At 40.5% G+C, this 23540-nt stretch overlaps 1 protein-coding gene across 3 annotated transcripts in view; it reads left to right on the forward strand.

Annotated features, from left to right (window-relative positions):
* Positions 1-23540, forward strand: part of NFKB1 (nuclear factor kappa B subunit 1) — a 125179-nt gene that overhangs the window by 58239 nt on the left and 43400 nt on the right. For all 3 annotated transcript variants that reach the window (XM_007463813.1, XM_007463812.1, XM_007463814.1), the window contains 4 exons: positions 7875-8023; positions 19758-19921; positions 21736-21894; positions 23419-23523. In XM_007463813.1, the coding sequence (XP_007463875.1) occupies positions 7875-8023; positions 19758-19921; positions 21736-21894; positions 23419-23523 (577 nt within the window). The remainder of the gene's footprint in view (positions 1-7874; positions 8024-19757; positions 19922-21735; positions 21895-23418; positions 23524-23540) is intronic.

Consider the following 23540-nt stretch of genomic DNA (forward strand, 5'->3'; position numbering starts at 1 on the left):
TAGGCAGGAGCTCTCAGGTAGGAGCTGAGCTGGCAAGGAGGCTGATGTGGCTCCAGAAGGAGTAAGAAACAAGGTGAAATAGGAAGTGGGGTCAGAGGGCCCAGGGCCTGTGTGCTCTTGTAAAGACTTTGGCTTTTAAGATGGAAAGCCATTAGAGGGTCTGAGGGTTTTTTTTAACTTCTTACCATGGAAAACTGTAATCATATATACCCAGAACACTACAGTGAGTCCCCTTGACGACTCATTCATCTTCAACAGCTTTCACTTTTGGAGGACTTTGAGTGGAGGAGTGTCCACACTTGGCATGACCTGACTTGAACGGGATCACCTAGGAGAACAGGCCATGGGGAAGTGGGGGAGGCATAGGAAACTAATCATGGCGGCTTGAAACCAGGGAGTAGCAGTAGAGACGGTAAGAAGTGGTTAGTTTGGGGATATCTTTTAAAGGTCTGACTAAATACTATATATTTTATGCTTTGTTCAAAAAAAAGAATTTGAGAATGCACGTAGTGCAGCAATGAGGGTAAGGAGATGTAGAAAAGAAATTCAGTAGAAAAGAATACTACTGTTTTATATTCTATTTAAGAATAAACCAGGTTTAGGGGCTTCCCTGGTGGCTCAGTGGTTAAGAATCCACCTGCCAACGCAGGGGACACGGGTTCGAGCCCTGGTCCAGGAAGATCCCACGTGCCGCGGAGCAACTAAGCCCATGTGCCACAACTACTGAGCCCTCGCGCCACAACTGCTGAAGCCCGCTCGCCTAGAGCCCGTGCTCCGCAACAAGAGAAGCCACCACAACGTGCACCGCAACGAAGAGTAGCCCCCGCTCACCGCAACTAGAGAAAGCCTGCGCATAGCAACAAAGACCCAATGCAGCCAAAAATAAATAAATAAATTTACTTTTAAAAATAAATAAATAAATTTACTTTTAAAAAAAATAAATTTATTAAAAAAAATAAATTTATTTTAAAAAATAAATTTATTTTTAAAAAATAAAAATTTTTTAAAAAATAAATTTATTTAAAAAAATAAATAAAAGAATAAACCAGGTTTATAAGCCAGGTTCCAAAAAAAACCAGCCTATAAATGAACATTTGCAACACAGTTCATCCATAAGTTACATATTATTTTGTAACCATGAACAACTGGGCCATGCAAAGGGTAAACATTTATTTTTAATTAATGAGATAATGACACCTATTGAGGTGCAAGTCCCCAGCAGTCCCCAGAGTTAGCAATAGTGTGTTACTTGATTTTCTGAAAGAAATATGATTTATAAGTGGCTATATTTGATGTAATGAAACTGAAAATTCAAATAAAACAAAAACCAGGGGTCAAAGTATGACAAAAAACTCAAAACTTGCAAAGTGGAGTTTTACATAGATAGTGATTTTATTCCACTTCTCTACATAGTTGATGAAGCCCTCTTTGTCTATTTTCTTGTGTTTAATGGCCCAGTTTGCCCTTCCAATCCCAGGCAAACATCTGAGCCACATGTGCTATTGGTCAAATAAGTAGGGCAATAAAAAAGACGAAAGAATGTGAATGAATCAATGCAAGTCCAGGAGCACTACTGGAAAAACAACCATGTTATCAACAGTGAGTGGGCCAAAGAGGATATTTTCATGTCATCCCATCTTATAAGAACACTGCATCTACATTCAGAAGACTCAGGATGAGTTCCAGCATCCTCCGGATCTTGACTGTCTCACCTTGGGTTATGTCATTTGTTAATCTGTCTGAACTGTTTTCTTATCTGCAAAATGGGGATGATAGTGCCAAGTCTGTCTGCTTCACAGGGTCATTGGGAAATCCAGGAGGGAAACAGCCCCTTTTTATAAAAGAGAAGGAAAGAAACTGGTGCTTCCATAGTACATGTCATTTGCCAGACACTATGTGGTTCTCACAGCAGCCCTCTGAGGTCCCATTATTGTCCCATTTTGTAGGTATAGAGCGTGCAGCTCAGAGAGGTTATTTATCTTGTGTAAGCCCACAGAGCTGGAAGAAGAAAGAGCTGGGATTTGGTCCCAGATTGGATCAGCTTGAAGTCTGCTGGCTTAAAAAGAAGGAACTAACTTTACCAAGCATCTTCCTACCCTATGCCAGAAACTACTAGATATGGTTCTATACTGTCTTGCTTGATGAAGGTTATTCAGTACTTCCTGTGTACTCAACAAATAATAAAGAATAAAGAACAGTAAAGTCTCTTGCGTCACTGAGAGGAGGCATATTATGAAAATCATGTTCTTTTCTTTCCTTCTCCAGCTCCTCCTCTCCCTCCCCACTTCCCTTGTCCTCCTCCTCCTCCTTTTTCTTCATTTTGTAATATGACTTGCGCCGTAACAGAGGAGAATCAATGCACAGTTTAATAATGTCTGTGGCATGATTTTGTTTGTAAACAAGCCTTACAGGGGGACAAGTGCACTTCTGCCACCTCACACCTCTCACTGAGACCTTCTTCCCCACAACACACACCAACAAAACCAAACAAACAGGTTTTTCAGGGATAGCTGTCACGAACACTGTGCTAGGCAAAGGAGAGCTATGGAACACTGCACACTGGACATATACAGAAGAAAAAGTGATTAAGCCAAGTGGTAGCCAGTGTAATGGAAAATGTGAACGGGCTTTGGAGGTGGACAGACCCAAGTTCAAAGGGCTGCCCAATCACTCCAGTTACAGGAATGATGGCAGTTTAATTCATCGTAATGTGCCTCAGTTCCCTTGGCTGTGGAATTGGGTGGCACTACTGATCCCACAGGGCTGATGTGAAGATGGGCTGAGTTAACAAGTCCCCTTCCCTTCCATAAAAACAGAAAGTGAGGGCTTCCCTGGTGGCGCAGTGGTTGAGAGTCCGCCTGCCGATGCAGGGGGCACGGGTTCGTGCCCCGGTCCGGGAGGATCCCACGTGCTGCGGAGCGGCTGGGCCCGTGAGCCGTGGCCGCTGAGCCTGCGCGTCCGGAGCCTGTGCTCCGCAACGAGAGAGGCCACAGCAGTGAGAGGCCCGCGTACCGCAAAAAAAAAAAAAAAAAAAAAAAAAAAAAAAAAAAAAAAGAAAGTGAGGAAGTATAGCTAGATGTGCTCTGGGAGTTGAACAAGCAAGAGAGGTAAGACAGTAACCCTTCAGTTGCCAGTTGGTTTTACCATCTTCTTGCTGCAATGAACTCTGTATAATTTTCCTTCCCTCTTCCTATCACATTCCCCAAAAATGGGACAGTGGTGGTGTTTTGTGGGCTCAAGTGGTGAAGGGAGTGTCATGGAAGATTCAGATTTAGGTTGTACCCTTGAAGAATGGATGGTTCTACACAGGGAAGAGAAGGAAGGGACACCCTCAGGTGGTAGGAACCACGGGAAGGAAACCCTGAGAGGTGGTAGTAAGTACGACTGAGGAGATGATGAGTCGGACTCTCACCACAGAGCTTTCAGTTTGTGCTGCTCTCCCTGCCAGCAATACTCTTCTCAACCCCCACCCACCCCGTTGTCCCTTGTTACATTCTTAACTCTTCTTTGAGAGCTCAGCCCTCATTACTCCCTCAAGGAGCTTTCTCTGACTTCCTGACCAGGTCAAATCCCTATTCTGCATGTCCTGTGTAAGTGCTTCATAGTTATGCACTTACGTTTATTTGTGATATTTTTGAGTAGTATCGGTCCTACTCTTTAATTCCCGTAAGAACAGGAGTTATGTCTGTGTTCTACTCAGCTGTGTATCCCTCCATTCCCTGACCTACTGCAGTGCATGGGACATAGAAGGGGCTTAATAAGTACTCACTGAATAAATGGATACATTTTGGTTGTTGGTGAGGTGATAGCCTGGATAGGAGAGAGGGTTTATATTTGAGATTGCTAATCCTGTTAGGTGCCAAGCACTTAACTCATTTAATCCTTAAAAACAGTCCTATGAAAGCAAATGTATTCTTACTTTGATTTTAAAGGTGGAGAAGCTGATGTCCTGTGATGTTAACCATCCTTCCCTGCTGGCCCAGCTATTAAGTGACAACAGAGGGGCTCGAGCACAGCAGCCTGGCGTCAGAGCTCTTGAATTTAACCACATTCCTCTGCTGCTTTAGCAGTAGAGGTCCAAGTTAGATGCACAAGTAAAGTTAGGGTAGATTTCTGTTTGAAAAGTGTGGATTTTCCCCTCCTCTTCTTCAGGTATCATCATCATCACTTCGTGAGGAAAAACTCAGCAGAAAAGAGCTACTTTATGTGTCACGTCTCACGTTCATGTTGACTCTACATTCTGCCAAAGTGATATGTCCAAATTAACTCGGCAAATAAAGTGGACCTTTCAAAATCTGATTCTTAGAAAATTCTAGGTTACTTCTCTTAATCAGCTTTAAAGAATCAGCATATGCACTTTTCCAGAGCATGACAGAGTTCGTTGCTTTAAATAAAAGGAGGTGATTTGACTAAGTTTGGTATTATCTGAGATACTTGGTTTCTGTTTCTTACTCAAAAGGCAGATCTAGCCTGTGGTCATCAGTAGGTATTGAGTCATAAAGCTCCTGGAAGAAAGGCTTGATTTCATCAAGGAAGCCAAGGAAAGCTGAGCACCTCCAAGAATGATAGGTATTACTACAATAACATAATTATTACTAAAATAAATAAATAAATAAATAACAAAGCCCAGTAAAATAAATATGTCACTCTGGAAAAAAGTCTTACCCTAGGAATAGAAGTGGCCTGAATTGGTCATTGATTCCAGCCACCTGCCTTTAAACGGGATTTATAAACATTCACCTCAGGGCAGTTGTATTATTTAAAGGTCTCTAGGTAGAGGAATGTATTACAGTAATAAGATAGTGGTTAACACTGTGTATTGCTGTTATTTACTGGGCAGTGGTCTTCAAGACTTTACATGCATTAATGTATTTAATCCTCATAACAAACCTGTGAGGTCCTGTTATTATCCCCATCTTACAGATGAGCTGAACACTGCCCAAGGTCACAGAACTAGTAAACAGTGGAACTGTCTTCAGACCTAGCTAGTCTGCCTGTCAAGTACATGCTCTTCCTGTGTCCCTTGGTAGCTGATTGTCACCTTTGTCTCCTTGGCTTTAAGTGATAGCTTAACTTGTATTTAAGCCATTAGTGTTTATTAAAAGCTTGCTTTGCTCAGACTCTTTAAAAAATAACCCACCCTTTCTGGCAGACACAGTTGCTTTCTATAAACTTAATTTTCAAGGGAACCACTATGCAAAGAAGTAAAAGGGAGGCTGAATAAAAATAATCTGATTCTCCATAGAACAAATGAATTTCTGAGTCAGTTGCAAATAGCTCTCAGCCATTGTGGCATTTTATGAAGTATTCCCTCCCCTAAGGTAGAATTCCACTGTCTTCATTAGCCATCGAGCCTGAAAATAGAAAATAGTAATTTTTTGTGTGTGTCCCCATGCCTCAGCTTTCTTCCTTCAGTCAGTATTTTGGAAAGTCCACAAAACCCAGGGGCCTCCCTGTCGTTGCCCTGTGGCCTATGTGAAAAACCAGATGATGCCATGCTGACTTGAGCTCTTTCAAATGGATCAAACAGCACATTAGTCATTGGCACATTTTTCAGGCCCTTTACCTCAGAGACTACCCAGTTCCTCATTCTTGCCACCCTTCGATCATGAAGTAATAGCAAGAAAAAGATGTGAGTACTTTTTGAGGAGACCTCCCACCTCTTTCCTTCAGTGCCTGTGACTGATTCCGTCGTAGTGGTAACGTTGAAGGGTCCAGATATCCAAAGGGATTGGGCTTTAATGGATGGATTCCTTCTGGTGTCCTGCTTAAGTGGAAAGCCTACCTGATTTCACCCAAGTGAAGCGTTTCGTCATGCCTTACACTGTTGCATTCCTATGCTCAGTGCACTTAAAAGTGAAATGATATGGTCTATTTCATGCTCTTTCACTGTTTATTTACTGTTGAAGAAGTCCCTGTGAACCATGTCATCATAACAAAGGCTGATTTCAGATGTTGACACCAAGACACAGAACTGACATCAGCAATCCAGGGAGTGTGTAGGGACAACAGCCAACTTTGGAGCAAACCCAGAACTTTTCATTCCCTGTCCTACCCTGAAGGGCAAAGGCTTTCTACCTGTTATAAAAGGGAAAGCACTAAGTTCATAATTGGTTTTATGCCCAGGGGGCTTTTTAAGTGCTTAACCTATTTAAGAAATTATTTATTTGTGCTCTGAGGTGGTCAGAAGCTAATTTAATCCTAAGCATTCTTTGCGATTAGCTTGCTCTGCAAGGACTGGAGGACATTCCCGCAGGTGGCCCTGCTCCTTGGGAAGGGGTGTTAGTGGGTTGGGAAGCAAACTTTTGCAGCGGTTCTGAGCCTGGGTTCAGGCAGAGAGGCCCTAAGGTTTCCAGTGGAGCTACACTGTGGACAGAGGGGAGTCTGTCCTTTGTTTAGGAGAGGAAACTTCTCTCCCCCAAAAGCCTCTGGGGAATAATCCCAGTTCTGATCAACTTCTCCTCAACTCTTACAGTGGGAGATTGGATTGGGGAAAAAATCCATACTGAAAAAATCCTAACAAAACTATGCCTCAGTGGAATATAAATTCATTTGATGGTATTTATAGTAGAAGTAGATTGGTGGAAAGGAATTCTGTTTCCAAGCAATTTTACTGGCAAGCGTAGGTTCTTCCTCAAGTGTATATCAGAAAGACATCCATCAAGGATCCATCGCTACATGAGATTTCTATCTACTTCCTTTTTCTTCTGAGCTAAGGGTTGCTTGTGCAGATTGAAATATTTCTAACGATTGTATAGTTGGGAGGTCCTGGATTTAGGTCATATACTTCCTCAGAAAGAGACAATATGAGCTAAGGAGTTAGGGTGACCTGGAGTTAGGTTAGCTAAGGAGTTAGGTTAGCCCTGAAAGTCCTGCATCCCAGGAAACCCCCTCATTCCCGGGCAAACGAGGATAGCCATCCACCCTTTGAGGAGATACAGTGCATTTCCAACAGTTTGGCTGAATTTATCACAGGTTTCTGACTTACAATATTCAGGAAGTTTAAAAATAAGCCCATTGGTCTTGTCTGTGAGTATGATTTTAGTGTTGGGGCTTTCTCAAGGAAGGAATCTGTGGTCTCCTGTAGAGGGCTGGTGAACCAACTAGAGGAGAAAAGGGTGTCCAAGCTCTCTTTACTTAAAGTGTCATTATCTCCTTGCAGTTTTCTTTTTATTGCTATTGTCATCATTTTAAAGGTATAACAATAAAAAATATAAATTACTTTAAATGAAAAAATCTTATAAAACGAGAGCTAAACAGGTGTCAGATCTAAGGGTTTGCACTTAGGCAGTACACTTATTTGAATTAAAGAAACAGATCACTGCAGGCCAATTCCATGGGCTTGGGTGTCCATGGCCAAGCTTCATAGCCAGGTCCCTGGGCAAGACTCTCTCTCCTGCCTAATCTCATGGCAGAGAGTTAGGACAGACTCTTTCTGGTCACCTCTTTCCTTCTCTTGATTTCCATCAATCAATCAACCCCAATACCCTTCTCACTGATCTTTTACCCAGCTTTTATGACCAAAAATGCAATGAAGGTGCAGCTGAAAATGTGTTCCTGGTTAGTAGGAAGGGGATACAGCATCCTCCAAGATGTGCTCTTCCTTCCAATGTTAACAATACGTGCTGTATTTTAAATGGTCTGCTTCCTGCAGAATATCTTTCACACCCAAAACAACCGCCATTAGTATTTTAATTTATTTCCATCTCATCATTTGTTCATCACATATTTTTCAAAACCGAGCTGTGGTCGTATATGTACAGATATGTTTAAGTTTATATCACACTTTTTATACTTAACTGGCATGTCTTAAGCATTTTCCCATGTTGTAATATAGTCAGATGTGCTAACTTTTAAATGTGCTTCTTATATAGATCTGCAACTATGTGGGACCTGCAAAGGTTATTGTTCAGTTGGTCACAAATGGAAAAAACATCCACCTGCATGCACACAGCCTGGTGGGAAAACACTGTGAGGATGGCATCTGCACTGTAACTGCTGGACCCAAGGACATGGTGGTCGGGTAAGTGAGGGTGTATGATGTGGTGGAAGGGAGGTGCAGATCAAACATGGCAGCCAGGGAACAGGCCCTTTTTATTAAGTGTCTTTCCAAGACCCTCAGAGAGCCCCAGAAAATGAAAATTTGAGCTCTCACTTGGACTCTGAGGACTCCAAAGAGTAAGGTGCCCACTTGTCTGGATTTCCCTGATACAACCCACTTTGTACCTGTTGTCCTGGCCTAATTATTTATAGCACCCTCTTTCACTCTCAAAAGTGGCCCAGTTTGGATGATAAATTATGCAGTCACTTGACCTATGAGACATTTGTGCCACTTTTAGCAATATTTTCCTTCTGGAAATAAGGATAAGGACAAATTAGAAGAAAACTGGCTATAGCAGAAATCAACAGTTTATGGATGATTTCATACCTTTGGTGATTCCCTTAATGAACTATTGATTCTCGATATACAGTGTGAACATGTTGAGCATGAAGTGGATAGGTAAATATTATTTCAGTTCTGTGTTGCTTAGAAAGTGTGCACAGAAATGATAAGGCCGATAAGGGCTTAATTTCCAAAACATACAAACAGCTCATTCAACTCAACATCAAAATAACAACCGGATTAAAAAATGGGCAGAGGACCTGATTAGACACTTCTCCAAAGAGGACTTGCAGGTGGCCAACAGGCATATGAAAGGATTCTTGATCTCGCTAAGTATCAGGGATGCAGATCAATACCACAGTGAGATGCCACCTTACACCTGTCAGAATGGCTGTCATCAAAGAGAACACAAAGAACAAATGTTGGTGAGGGTGTGGATAAAAGGGAACTCTCAAACACTGTTTGTGGGGATGTAAATTGGTGCACCCACTGTAGAAAACAGTATGGAGGTTTCTCAAAAAACTAAAACTAGAACTACCATATGACACAGCAATTCCACTCTTGGGTATATATCCAAAAAACCCAAAACACTAATTCAAAAAGGTACATGCACCCCAGTGTTCATAGCAGCATTATTTATAATTGCCAAAATATGGAAGCACCCTAAGTGTCTATCAACAGATGAATGAATAAAGATGTGGTATATGTATATATATATATGATGAAGATGTGTGTGTGTGTGTGTGTGTGTGTGTGTGTGTGTGTATATATATATATATACATATATATATATATGATGAAGATGTGTGTGTGTGTGTGTGTGTGTGTGTGTGTGTGTATATATATATATATACATATATATATATACACACACACACACACACACACACACACACACACACACACACACAACACACACACAATAGAATACTACTCAGCCATAAAAAAGAATGAAATTTTGCAGCAACATGGATGGACCTGGAAGGTATTATGCTAAGTGACGTAAGTCAGACAAAGACAAATACTGTATGATATCACTCATGTATGGAATCTAAAAAATAAACTAGTAAGTATAACAAAAAGGAAACAGACCCACAGATAATAGAGAACAAATGAGTGGGGAGAGAGGGGAGGGGGGAGGGGCAATATAGGAGTAGGGGATTAAGACGTACAAACTACTAGGTATAAAATAAGCTACAAGGATATATTGTACAAATGGGGAATACAGCCAATATTTTATAATAACTAAAGAGTATAACCTTTAAAGTTTTTGAATCACTATATTGTACACCTGTAACATATAATACTGTACAGCAACCATACTTCAATTTTTTTTTTAAAGTGTGCACAACCAAGGATTACAAATTTGTTTTGGCGTTCATTAGACTTGAAATGTAAATACAAAGAGACATATTCATTTAAGGGTTGGTCAGAGAGATAAAACAAGCCATTTTTAATGAATGAAGTATTATAGAAATAAATTCAATTCAAAAGAAATTTTTAATTAAATTTGTCTAATTTACAGGAATATCTTTCAGGGCTTCCTAATACTGGTTTAAATAGTTTACGGTAAAATCCCAGTTAATCCAGACTGTTCACTCAAAAGAAAGAAATTGTTTAAATCAACTATAATTAAGCTGATGGTAACATTTCAGGCTTTGAATTCCGATCAGGTTTCAAGTTGGCTGTTATTGGGGAGGTTGAACTTTCATGTTCCTTGGTATTTCTTTGTTTGACTGTTAAAATTTTCAAGTGTGAAAAACCTAGAGAGCTTTCTTTTAAGTCACTAAAATCTGATTCTTTTGATGTCAGAGAAAAAAAAAAAACTCTAGATTGGAGGAAGAAGCCTAAATTGATTTGAAAAATTCAACTATGCTTTAAATGAACTTGTTTCAACATCCTCTTGAAAGGCTGGCCTGTTTCCTCTTGTGTGTCACAGTTGGTCATCGTTTGTTTTGGAATACCCTTACAGTTCCTGACTGACCTATGAGAGCTTTGAAATGCAGGGTAATTGTCAAAGAATTTCGGCCTAATTGATCACTTAGTGTCTCTGCAGATTTACTCGAGTAGGCTACTGTCAGTACGAAGTGTATATTCTCTTTGGTCCTGTTTAATGTGTGTGATAATCATATCCTTCAGAGGAAATTATACATGAAGTTCCCTACTAACAGTATTTGTTATTATAAACATTCCAGTATGGTATCTGTAATTTGGTGTTTCTGTGGTTTGCCTTAGTAGTCTTTGAGGATTTGGGGAGGAACTAATGGTTATTTAATTTGGGACCTAGAGCAGGAGTAAAAGTAAATTCCTTGTCTCCAAGGAAAGTGAGGAAATTTGTTACTCTCTTTTAGTGCTGGCATGAGGGGTTCGGTAGTTGGAAGAATTCATTCGTCCCACAGTTTGAGCATCTAAACTTGTAAATGTAATCATCAAGATGTCTGGTCATAGCTCTGTGGGGTTTTCTAATACTATGCAGTTTCACCAAGAAATGTAATCAAGAGGATGCCACCTAAGAGTTACAGTAGACTCAGTAGCCTCTCCCATTCAGAGTGCTCTATGAAACCTTGGTGCTCCTTTTATAATTTGACTTTTAACTGAGAAACTTGTGCGTACAGTGTTTCCCAAAATGCAGTATTTCCTTCATGATTTCATTTGTCTCTCTTATTTTTTTTTAAGTTTCTAATACCAGAACCTGTTGCATTTTAGTAGAAAGAGTCTCATGCTGGTGGTCTGGAAACCAGAATTCTATTTCCAGTTCTGTCACTCACAACAGTAGGACTGGGGGCAATTTGCATGACTTCTTGGGGACTTTAATTTCTTCCCTTATAAAATCTGAATGTTAGGCTACAGAATCTACCTCCAGGCCCTTTACATCCAAATTCTACACTGAACTAACATTAGCTAATACTATGAAATAACATGAGCCAACTTGCCTCATGTGTATTTACAGGATGTCAACGATTATTCTTATTTAGTTCTAACTTGTAGGTAAGAATAGCATATAGAGAAATTTAGGAAGATAGCCAGAGTTATTCCTTAGACTTGTCAATACTAGAAACAGAACCATGATAAGCAGTTTTCAATACAGTTTAGGTTAAGAGTATAGATTCATAAGCAGGGCATCAATCCAACACATCAAAAAAGATAAATGGAGGGACTTCCCTGGTGGTCCAGTGGTTAAGACTCTGCGCTCCCAATGCAGGGGCCACACGTTCGATCCCTGGTTGGGGAGCTAAGATGGTGCATGCCGGACTTGGTGTGGCCAAAAAGAAAAAAAAAAAAAGGTATATGGAAAATGACACTGAGAAGATAAATAACTTCTAAATTATCAAAACCAAAAGAATAACCTTTACTTTGGAGTGTTTCTCTTCACTTTACTCTCAGCATGAGTTCTCAGTAAAATTTAATTTATATTTTCGAAGACATTTTCTTATCTATATTAAACTATTCATGTTTTAGATAACTAAGTCATGATTATAAGTTTGATTGGTTTAATTTGAGGGGGTTGTCCTTTTTTTTTTTTTTTTTTCTTGCGTTATGCGGGCCTCTCACTGTTGTGGCCTCTCCCATTTGCGGAGCACAGGCTCCGGACGCGCAGGCTCAGCGGCCATGGCTCACGGGCCCAGCCGCTCCGCGGCATGTGGGATCTTCCCGAAACGGGGCACGAACCCGCGTCTCCTGCATCGGCAGGCGGACTCTCAAGCACTGCGCCACCAGGGAAGCCCAGGGGGGTTGTCCTTTTAACTTCTTTTAGTTAGCTTTAATTTTGACTTTTTATTTCCTACTCACTTATTTAGTTAGTCCTTAGTGCCTGTCCTCATAAAAATAATCTTTGTTTGGTGTTTTATTTTCTATCCTGAATATCAGCAGTTTGTTTCAACAGCATTTTAGTTCTCTGAAATTTGCATTCAATGGAAACTGTTACTTGACTTTGCTTTAAGCCACCTTCCTCACCAATAATCACCACACCCTCTGCTTGCTTCCTGGCAGCCCTGATTTAGACAGATGTGAAGTTTGTCTTTTTTTTAAACTAATATTTCCAGCATATACCAATGGTAAGCACTCGAAGTAGATATATAAATATAAAAATGCAAAACAGAAGCAAGTCTTCCCTCAATGAGCTAATGCAGATCATATTAAACTGCTATTTTTGTAGATCCAAGAACAGTTAGCTACTGGCAGTTTCATATGGTTCAACCTTAATGCACAGAAAAGGAGCTGTTTGGAGAAAATGGACAAGGTCTGGACTGAGATTGGAAGTATCCAACTTCCAAACCTAGGGTGTGTATTGTGAGTCAAGGGCTGCTTTTAAATCTCAGGCCAGCCGTGAAGTCAATATTTGAGTCTGGAGGTGAAGAAAGGCCAGATGGAGGAGGCACTTTAGAATCCCAACCCAAGGACCTGGGGATTTGAACCTAGCCAAAGGGCAGAGGCAGTTCCCAGACGATCATAATGATGGCAGCATCTGGCACAGTGTAGAGGATTTCAAACCTGGCTGCTGATTAAAGTCACCTTTGGTCACTTTGTAAAAATACTGATGCCAGGCCCTGCTTCCAGAGGTTCTGATCTCATTGCCCTGTCTCATCGTGTAGAGCAGTGGTTCACAAACTTTAGGGGCCATCAGACTCACCTGGAGGGCTTGTTAAAACACGGATGGCTGAGCCCCACCCTCAGAGTTTCTGATTCAGTAGGGTTGGGATGAGGCCCAGGAATTTGCATTTTAATAAATTCTTGGGTGATGCTGATGCTGCTGGTCTGGAGAGTATACTTTGAAAACCACTGATGTGTAAGAATATGGCATTTTGAGAAAGAAACAGGGTTGTAGCCCTAGTCCCGTTACTAACCCATTATTAACTGTGATAACCTGTCTTTCTAAAAATTTTTGAAATTAATTTAAATACTGTAACAGTCACCCTTTAAAGTGTACAGTTCTATGAGTTTTGATAAATACTCATATAATCATCACAATTAAGGTGTGGAATAGTTTCATTCCCTCCCCCCATCCCCCATCCTGAAAATCCCTGTGTGACCCTTTGGAGTCAGGTTCCCCCCCCAACTCTAGGCCCTGGCAACCTCTGATCTGTTCTACCCCCATAGTTTTGCCTTTTCCAGAATGATATGCAAATGCAATCATACAATATGTAGCCTTTTTGGCTCTGGCTTGTTTCACTTAGCATAAGGTATTTCAGATTCCTCCAGATTGCTGAGTCTGTCAGTAGTTTATTCCTTTTAGTTAATAAGTAGTGTTGCATTGTGTTGATATATCACAGTTTATCCACCTGTTGAAGCACATCTGGTTTGTTTCCAGGTTTTCAGAACAAAGCCACCTTTTGTGTGAACATAAGTTTTCATTTTTCTTGGCTTGGGTAAATACTGAGGAGTGGAATTGTAGGGATGTGTGCTAAGAGTACATTTATCTTGATAAGAAACTGCCAAATAGTTGGACTTCCCTGGTGGTCCAGTGGTTAAGAATCCAGGCTTCCACTGCAGGGGGCACGGGTTCGATCCCTGGTCAGGGAAGTTCCACATGCCACATGGCGTGGCAAAAAAAAAAAAAGAAACTGCCAAGTTGTTTTCCAAAGTGGCTGCACCATTTTGCATTCTCACATGTTAACATTTATGATCCTTGTTTTTTCCTGTTTTTTATCCTAATAATGTCTGCTCTCATTGTTCTTTTGCATTTTATTATAGAAATTTCCAAACATGTAAAAAAGTAGAAAGAATAGCATAGTGAGCCTTAGTTGTACCCGTCACCCACCTTCAACAGTTAATTATTATGTGGCCAGTCTTGATTTAAATGTACTCCTACCTGGGTAACTTTGTTATTGATATCTGATTTAGTTCCATTGTGGTAAGAGAATATTTGGTATCATTTGATTCCTTTTAAATGTATTGAGGCTTGTTTTATGGAGGGACTATCTTTTTATTAAGTCAATCCTTTTTTTAAAAATTATTTATTTATTTACTTATTTATTTTTGACTGTGTTGGGTCTTCGTTTCAGTGTGAGGGCTTTCTCTAGCTGCGGCAAGCGGGGGACACTCTTCATCGCGGTGCACGGGCCTTTCACTATTGCGGCCTCTCTTGTTGCGGAGCACAGCCTCCAGATGCGCAGGCTCAGTAGTTATGGCTCACGGGCCTAGTTGCTCCGCGGCATGTGGGATCTTCCCAGACCAGGGCTCGAACCCGTATCCCCTGCATTGGCAGGCAGATTCTCAACTACTGTGCCACCAGGGAAGCCCTGGTCTGTCTTGGTAAATGTTCCTGGTGCACTTAAAAAAGAATGTTTAGTCTGATCAGATTGAACGCATGTTCTGTAAATGTCAGTTGGGTCAGGTTGTTTGTTCAAAGCTTTTCTCCCCTTACTAATTTTCTCTCTACTTGTTCTATTAATTATTGAGAGAAGAGTATTGAAATCTGACAATATTCATAAATACATCTATTTCTCTTTTCAGTTCTGTAAGATATTGCTTCTTGTACTGTGAAGCTCTTTTATTAGATGCATAAAAATTTAGGATTCTTATGTCCTCTTAATTAATTGATCCCTTTATCATTATGGAATGACCTTCTTTTTTATTCCTGGTAATATTCTTTGCTCTGGAATTTACCTTGACTGAAACTAATATAGTTACTTCAGCTTTCTTTTGAATAATGTTAGCTTGGAACATTATTTTCCCCATCCTCTTAGTTTTAACCTTTTTGTGTGTTTATACTCAAAAGTAAATATGCACTGCATATAGTTGGGTCTTACTTTGTATTCCGTCTCACATACTCTGTCTTTTAGTGGGGTGTTTAGGTGATTTTTATTTAATACGATTACTGATATGGCTGTGTTTAAATCTGCCATCTTGCTGTTTATTTTCTGCTTGTCATATCTATTCTTCATTCCCCCTTTCCCTGCCTTCTTTTAGATTAATTGATTATTTGTCATTTCATTTATCTCCTTTTAGATTTATACCTCTTTGTATTTTTTAGCCATTGTTTTAGGTTTATATTATACATCTTTAACTTATAGTCTACCTTCAAGTAGCATTTTACCTCTTTATGTATAGCATGTTAACAGTATATTTTCATCTCCCCTCTCTTGACCTTTGTGCTATTATGTCACATATTTTACATCTGCATATGTTGTAAATCTCACCGTATATTGTCTTTTATTTTTGCTTTAAATCGTCAATTATCTTTTAAAGAAACTTTTAAATAAGGGAAAAGAAGTATTTTATACTTACCCATGTGTTGACTTCCTTTAATTTTTCTTATACCATTGGTGTGCTGCTGATAAATTCTTCCCGTTGTACATCTTAAAGTCTTTATTTTGTTGTCGTTTTTCAAAGATATTTTTGAGGAGTATAGAAATACAGGTTGACACGGTTTTTCTTTCATGCCCTTAAAATATGCTACTTCAGTGTCTTCTGGCTTTTTGCCTTGTTCCCAAAAAGAAGTCTCCTGTCATTCTTACCTTTATTCCTCTGTACATAGTGTGTCAGTTTTTTTCTCTATCAGCTTTTCAGATTTTCTCTTCATTGCTAGTTTTCAGCAGTTTGAGTATGATAAGTTTTAGTGTTGTATTCATGTCTCTTGTGCTTTGTGGTTCGTTGAGATCCTTGGATCTCTGGGTTTATAGTTTTTATTAAATTTTAAAATTTTCGGCCATTATTTTTTAAAATATTTGTTTCCATCCACTCCTCTCTTTTCTCTTCTGAAACATCAACCTCATGTATATTTGGCCATTTGAAATTATGCCACAGCTCATTAATGATCTCTTCTTTTTAAAATTTTTTTCATCTTTTTCAGTTTCATTTCAGATAGTTTTTTTACTGTGTCCTCAAGTTCACTAATCTTTTGTCTGTACTGTCTAATATGTTCTTAATCCCATGTGGTGTGTTTTTCTTCTCAGACGTTGTAGTTTTCATCTCTACGGGTTTTGGGGGGGTCTTTTTTATATCTTCCATGCCTCTCCTTCGCATACTAATGCTTTCTTCTCGACCAAATGGAGTATACCTCTCATAGCTTTTCCGTGTACTTACCTACAAATTCTGTTTCTGTCTCATTTCATTTCTGGATCTGTTTCTATTGAATGATTTTTATGCTCATTATGAGTTATATTTTCCTATTTCTTTGTATGCCTGGTAATTTTTGATTGGATGGTAGACATTTTGAATTTTGGATTGTGGGTAGTTGGATTTTTTATTTTCTATGCTTCTAAATATTTTTGAGCATTGGGATGAAGTTAAGTTTGGGAATAGCTTGATCCTTTCTAGACTTTAAGCCTTTTTAGGGAGACCAGAGCAGCCTTTAGTCTAGGGTTAACTTGATGCCATTAGAAAGGCAATACCTTTCTGACTGTACACTCTAATACTTCGTGTATCACAAGATTTCTTGAACTATTCTAGCCCTGTGTGTGATCCAGGGGCTATTTTGCCTGTGCTTCTGATTGTTCTTTTCCCAGCCTTGGGTCATTTCCTCTCACACGTGCTCTGAGTGTCTCTCGGTATGTGGTTCTTTCTTCTCTGGTATTGGCCTGTGAATTCTACCCTTGTTGAACTCCTTTGTCTCCTAAACTCAGGGAGATCAGCAGGCCCTGTTTGGGCTCCCCCCGCCACCTTCCTTACTGCAGCCTGGAAGCTCTCTCTAGATATTAAGGCAGCATAATTTTAGGATTCACCTTATTTGTTTTCCTTTTTTTTTTTTTTTTTTTTTTAAATGTTGAGCCTTCTTTTAATTTATTCATTTTTACTTTTGGCTGTGTTGGGTCTTGGTTTCTGTGTGAGGGCTTTCGCTAGTTATGGCAAGCGGGGGCCACTCTTCATCGTGGTGCGCGGGCCTCTCACTGTCGTGGCCTCTCTTGTTGCGGAGCACAGGCTCCAGACGCGCGCGCAGGCTCAGTAGTTGTGGCTCATGGGCTTAGTTACTCCGCGGCATGTGGGATCTTCCCAGACCAGGGCCCGAACCCGTGTCCCCTGCATTAGCAGGCAGATTCTCAACCACTGCGCCACCACGGAAGCCCTGTTTTCCTTTTCTTAAGGCTCACTGTCCTATGCCACCTATTGTCCAGTGTCTGAAAACTATTTTTTCATATGTTTTTTGTTGTTTAAAATGCGAGATTCAATCTGTCTGTGTTGCTCTATCATTACCTAAGGTGGAAGACTGACTTCTGTATTGTTTCATTTATTTCCAGAGTAAATCATTATTCACATAATGAAAAATACAGATGATGACTTTTCACAGAGATTAAATTAGATAATATACATGAAAAGCACTTTCTAGGTGGTAAAGTGCTGCACACGTGTTTATCATTGCTGTTACCTAGAAGATTAGCCTCGTTTTCCTGTAGTTATGGGTGGTGTCTGTATAGGAGTAAAGCCTAAAAGGCCAAAATATGGAGGTGTTGTTTCTGAAAATCCCCCTGTGCCTCCATGCATACCAATGTGTCATATTGCGTGTTTTTCTGTGCTGGATTAATTCATGCATTTATTTATCCAGTAGACATTTATTAAGCACCCAGGTCTCTAGTCACTGGATATCTCTGCTCTCAAGGGGCTTATATTCTGTATTTTCTTTTCGGTGTCTGTCTCAGCTGTCCTACTTTTTTTCATCACTGTCTGTACACCTGTATCATTTCATCTCTGGGCCTCTGTATGAGTGCTCATCTCATTCAGCCTTCACCTCCTATGTTTTCTTTCCCTAGTTTATCTAGTTTTCCAACATTATCTTCTTTATTTCATTTGATCCAGTTATCGTAATATTTCTATCTTTCCTCTAATATTCCTGCTAATATTTTTTTTTCTTTCTGAGTAAAAGCCAGAGGAAAAGAAGAGTCCTTACAAAAGCTTACAAGGCTTTAAAAGAACGGTGCCCCACTTATCTCTTTGAACTCCTTACTTACTTCTGACCCCTTGTTCATCTCACTCCAGCCACACTGGCCTGTTTGCCGTTGTTGTCTTGTGGACACCAGGCATGATCCTACCTCAGGGTCTTTGTACTTGCTGTTCCTTCCACCTCAGATGTTCTTTTTCCGTGTATCCATGTCTCACCCCCTACTTCCTTCAAGTCTTTGTTCAGTTGACATCTTTTCAGTGAGGCCCTATCTGGCCTCTTCCTATTTTTAAGTGCCGTGCCTTCTACTACTGCCTTTCCTCTTCCCCATTCCTACTTTATTTTTCTTGGTAACACTTTTTACCTTTTAAATTATAAAATTTACTTGTTTGTTTCCTCTCTGTTATTGCACTAGCATATAAACTCCATGAAGGTAGGGATTCCTTTACTGTTGACAGAAGCACCCAGGACGCTGCCTGGTACTAAGGAGCAAAATAAATATTTGTTGACCGAATGAGTCTCCTTGGTAAAAGTGCTGTTTTGTTTGTTTGTTGTATTACATTTATTGAATACACTTCTTTGTTTCATGTACTTTATTTTAAAACATGAATGGCTGGAGCATTTTATATATTTAAAGATCCCTTCAGTTGCTTTAATTAGCATATTAACATATTTTGTTTTATGGATATGTAGGCTTCACAATATAAAAAGTTATCCATCCCTGATGGAAGGTATACCTCAAGACTGAGTACATGTAGAGTTGGACATTCTAGTGGTCATAAATAATTCCAACCTTAGAGATAGCCCAGGAGGAGGTGGGATTCCTGGTAGACATTAAATCCCGTCTAGAAACCCAGGGATGAGCCAAAAGAAAAAAAATCTTCTAAATATAGTATTTTGCGTATTCTTTTTTAAAAAGTTAGAAAAGTTAGTATAATTGGAATTAAAATTTCTTCTTATACAACTCTCCTAGAAAAATACTTTAAAATGAGTCTAGGTAAAACTTTCTTATTAAGATATGTATACCCCACTCCCTTATTCATAATTTGCAAGTCTAGTAAGCTTTGAAAACGAAAAGATTTTTCTCATTTTACCACAGACTGATTTGGTGGCAAAACCCAGCCTGACATGATGTGCAGCTGGTTATAGTCTTTATTATTCCATTTGGTGAGTCTGCTTGTATGTTTCACTGCAGGAATAGTAATGTGTTTGAGGGCCAGTGATTGAGGGCCTGTGCATTTTTTCTCAATCCATAGCTAAGGTAAAACAGGACTCTCGGGCTTCCCCGGTGGCGCAGTGGTTGAGAGCCCGCCTGCCGATGCAGGGGACACGGGTTCGTGCCCCGGTCCAGGAGGACCCCACATGCCGCGGAGCGGCTGGGCCCGTGAGCCATGGCCGCTGGGCCTGCGCGTCCGGAGCCTGTGCTCCGCAACGGGAGAGGCCACAGCAGTGAGAGGCCCGCGTACCTCAAAAAAAAAAAAAACAAACAAAAAAAACAGGACTCTCTAGTCATTGACTGCCTAATTCTGGTTGTTGGTGCTGTTACTGTTTTTTCTCCAGCTTTGCAAACCTGGGTATACTTCATGTGACAAAGAAAAAAGTATTTGAAACACTGGAAGCACGAATGACAGATGCATGTATAAGGGGCTATAACCCCGGACTTCTGGTGCATCCTGATCTTGCCTATTTACAAGCAGAAGGTGGAGGAGACCGGCAGCTCACAGGTGAGTATCACTTTCCCAGCCTTGCTCCTTTGAGAGCTCTGGCTCTCCTTGTCCTGTGTGTAGACCATGTGCTCATCTTATGCCCCAGGTTTCTCCTTCTCCTGGTCTGTACCCCAAGCTGCTCTCACCCTTCCCCTGCTCAGAAACCTTTGATGGCATCCTGCTACTTCTAGAATAAAATCTGTACCTCCATAGCCTGGCATACAAAGCTGGGCCTCAGCCCCCTTTCCAGCTTTATCTGAGGTCCCACCTGTACCCACCTCTCCCCATCACCGCCCCCTGAACACTGATGCATACTCATACCTTTGTATGTGTTTTCCTCTACCTAAAACACCCCACCCTTCCCTTTTCAACGTGTCAGAACCAGTTCAGAATTCAAGACATGGTTCAAAGAACACCTGCTTTGTTATACCTCCCCCAGCTCACCTTATTATAAGGAATCTTTCTTTCTTTGGGCTCTTCAGGCTCATTGTAAGCTATCCTCTTTATCACAAAAATGCTATGATTTTATGTTTTCCTGCCTTCACTTATGTTTTTTTCTTTCAACCCTAATCCTTGTTTCACCACATATGCCATTTCTGCTTTTATGTGTTGTCCTTTCGTCTGGCCATCCTGTCACCAGCTCATACTCAGGCAGTCCAGAGACAATCATTTTCCCATTAGCCATGTTCTGTCTTCTGCTGTTCATCCTCAAAAGCTTCACATCATCTTTGAGTCCTCCTTGTCACCTCTGCTGCATCTCCAGTTCGTGGTCCAGCTGTTGTGTGCTCTCTGGGGTTCCCCTCTTCACTCCATTTTTTGATGCTCTGCCTCTGTCCCTCCCCACTTCTAATCTAGTTTACACCCTATGGCCAGATGGATCTTACTGAAGCCTACAGGTCACTGCTACTCAGTGTCTCCCTGTTGCGTCCAGAATCCAAATTCCGTACCCTGGCATTCTAGGCCTCCCAAGAGCTGGCCCCAATCTGCATTTTCGACTTTGTTTCCCACTACATCCCTTCTTGTCAAACTGAACTACACCATAGAAGCACCACAATTTCTCACTTTCTCTCTTTGGCACATTCTTTCCGTCCCTGCTCCATCATCTTCCTGGGATGCCTTTTTTCATTCTCCTCCTAAGTTCAAGTTCTACCATCCTTTCAAGGTTTAGAGCAATGCCTCTTCTGCTCCAAAGCCTCTGGATTCTCCCCTCCTTTGAAGTTTCATATCACTTCAATTGTAGCTCTTTTATAGTACTTATCACTTGAATTATCACCTCTTATGATATTTTAAGTTAAGTACGATTATGTCCATCAGTATGAAAGCTCCATCAGGAGGGAAGGAGCCCAGTGCAGTGGAGTCGTTTGGCTCCTTAAAAACACTTGTTGAGTTGTACTTGCTTAGTGCCAGGTACTGTGCCGGGCACTGTGGGATGAATACAGTCCCTGTGCCCAGAGAGCTTTTGGAATACTTAATTTTCACATTCCTCCACACAAGTGAGGCATAGTCAGGCTACTGCATTCCATTCCATCACATCCTTTGTGTCTTGGGACAGGGCAGGGGAAGATAGGAGAGAGGCAGTTTGACACATGCAGGACAGTTTTTACTGCGATCCAGAGAAAATGCAGGCCCTTTTTTGATGCCTTTACGTTTGGATGACATAAATAGATAATTCTTAAAATTGTATTAACAATATGAAGAATTTCAAAAGAAAAAAAAAAGACTTTTATTTTAAGTTGATGTTCTTTATTTGGGCTTTATAAAAGCATCCTATCTAAAACGTTCATGCTTTACTCTTTTCCTGGGCATGAATACCCCATGTTGTCTGGTCCTAGATCGGGAAAAAGAGATCATCCGCCAGGCAGCTCTTCAGCAGACAAAGGAGATGGACCTCAGCGTGGTGCGGCTTATGTTTACAGCTTTCCTTCCAGACAGCACCGGCAGCTTCACGAGGCGCCTGGAACCCGTGGTATCAGACGCCATCTATGATAGCAGTGAGTACCTGACTTCTGATAGGAGGCAGCTTGCTGTAAAGTCAAGAACAGACTTCCACCCTGGCCCCAGCAGTTACTGACTAGCTCTGATTCCTGGGGCAAGTAGCTTAATCACTTGGAGCCTCATATTTATCATCTTACAAAATGAGAATACTAAAATTTAGTTTAAAATTTGATGTTGAGATTAAAAGTGAAATACTGTGAGGTGCTCAATAAATCTTCCTCAGATCACCGTTGTCGTCTTCTACGTGCAATGCCAAATCTCTTATTTTTTTTTTTTTTTTTCCTTGCGTTATGCGGGCCTCTCACTGTTGTGGCCTCTCCCATTTGCGGAGCACAGGCTCCGGACGCACAGGCTCAGTGGCCATGGCTCACGGGCCCAGCCGCTCCGCGGCATGTGGGATCTTCCCGAAACGGGGCACGAACCCGCGTCTCCTGCATCGGCAGGCGGACTCTCAAGCACTGCGCCACCAGGGAAGCCCCAAATCTCTTATTATTTATGAATTCCTTACTATGAGGATATGTTGTTGGTGCTCTTAGATGAGAAGAGTATCTCAGAAAAGACAACTCTTATTCTTATCCATTTTCATTCTTGCATGTTATAGCTTTATCAAGTTAGGAACTTCAGGTTAACTAAGTGAGCAGTACAGATATTTCGTAGCTTCAAAATTCTACTTCAGTCTATAGTTCCTGGAGTTTTTGAAAGAGTTTTACAGTGGTCTTCAGCATTTACCATGCAAATTTCTTATTTGGTATGCATGGGATTTATTGAACAGATATTTCCAAAAAGTCTACAAGGGCAGTATTTAGGCTCCTTGAAAGGTTATAGAGTTTGGTCTAAGTAGAAAACGCCATGCCCCAAGTAAAACAACTAACTGATTTCTCTAATTTAAACATGTTTGAAGGGAAGTGAAAGCTTTATAAACTGATGTAGACTCACATACCACAGATCACGTTAAAATGCAGCTGTTGGAGCCAAAAAAAAAAGGGAAGCCTTATACTATTACCACACAAAACTTTTACCCCTTAACCACACAGAATTCTAATTTCGTTTGGGGAAAAGAAATATAACATCTTCATTTTCCTTTTCTGTAGAATAAAAATTAATAAATACTTTTAGAAAACTGTGCTTCTCCTAAATTTCTAGGACTCTTGTAAATGGTATCATGGACATAAGTTTGGGGTTAAAGTCTTGACCTTATTGAAATTCCACACATCCATTAGCTTGGAACTTCCTGAAACATCAGAAAATTTCTTTCTCTTTCTCTATTAATCTCTCTTACTGTGTTAGTGGGAGAAACAAATACTGCTCCTTTGTGTCTCATCTATTTTGGTGATAATGAATGAGCCATGCCCAAGAAGTGCTCTTAGGGTTTCAGAAGGCATTTTTGTTTTATTTATATCCTTGTTAAAGCAGTATGAGTGAAAGCATCTATTTAAACTTTCTTTAAGGTCCCTCATAGGAGGTTAGCATGTGAAGCTGAGGATAAATAATGAAGTTTGTTGTTTTTCTCCTGTGGACAGAAGCCCCAAATGCCTCCAACTTGAAAATAGTAAGGATGGACAGGACAGCTGGATGCGTAACTGGAGGGGAAGAGATTTATCTTCTCTGTGACAAGGTTCAGAAAGGTAAATATATGCTCTGA

Source organism: Lipotes vexillifer, unplaced genomic scaffold, assembly GCF_000442215.2.
Source record: "Lipotes vexillifer unplaced genomic scaffold, Lipotes_vexillifer_v1.1 scaffold49, whole genome shotgun sequence".
Taxonomy (NCBI): Eukaryota; Metazoa; Chordata; class Mammalia; order Artiodactyla; family Lipotidae; genus Lipotes; species Lipotes vexillifer.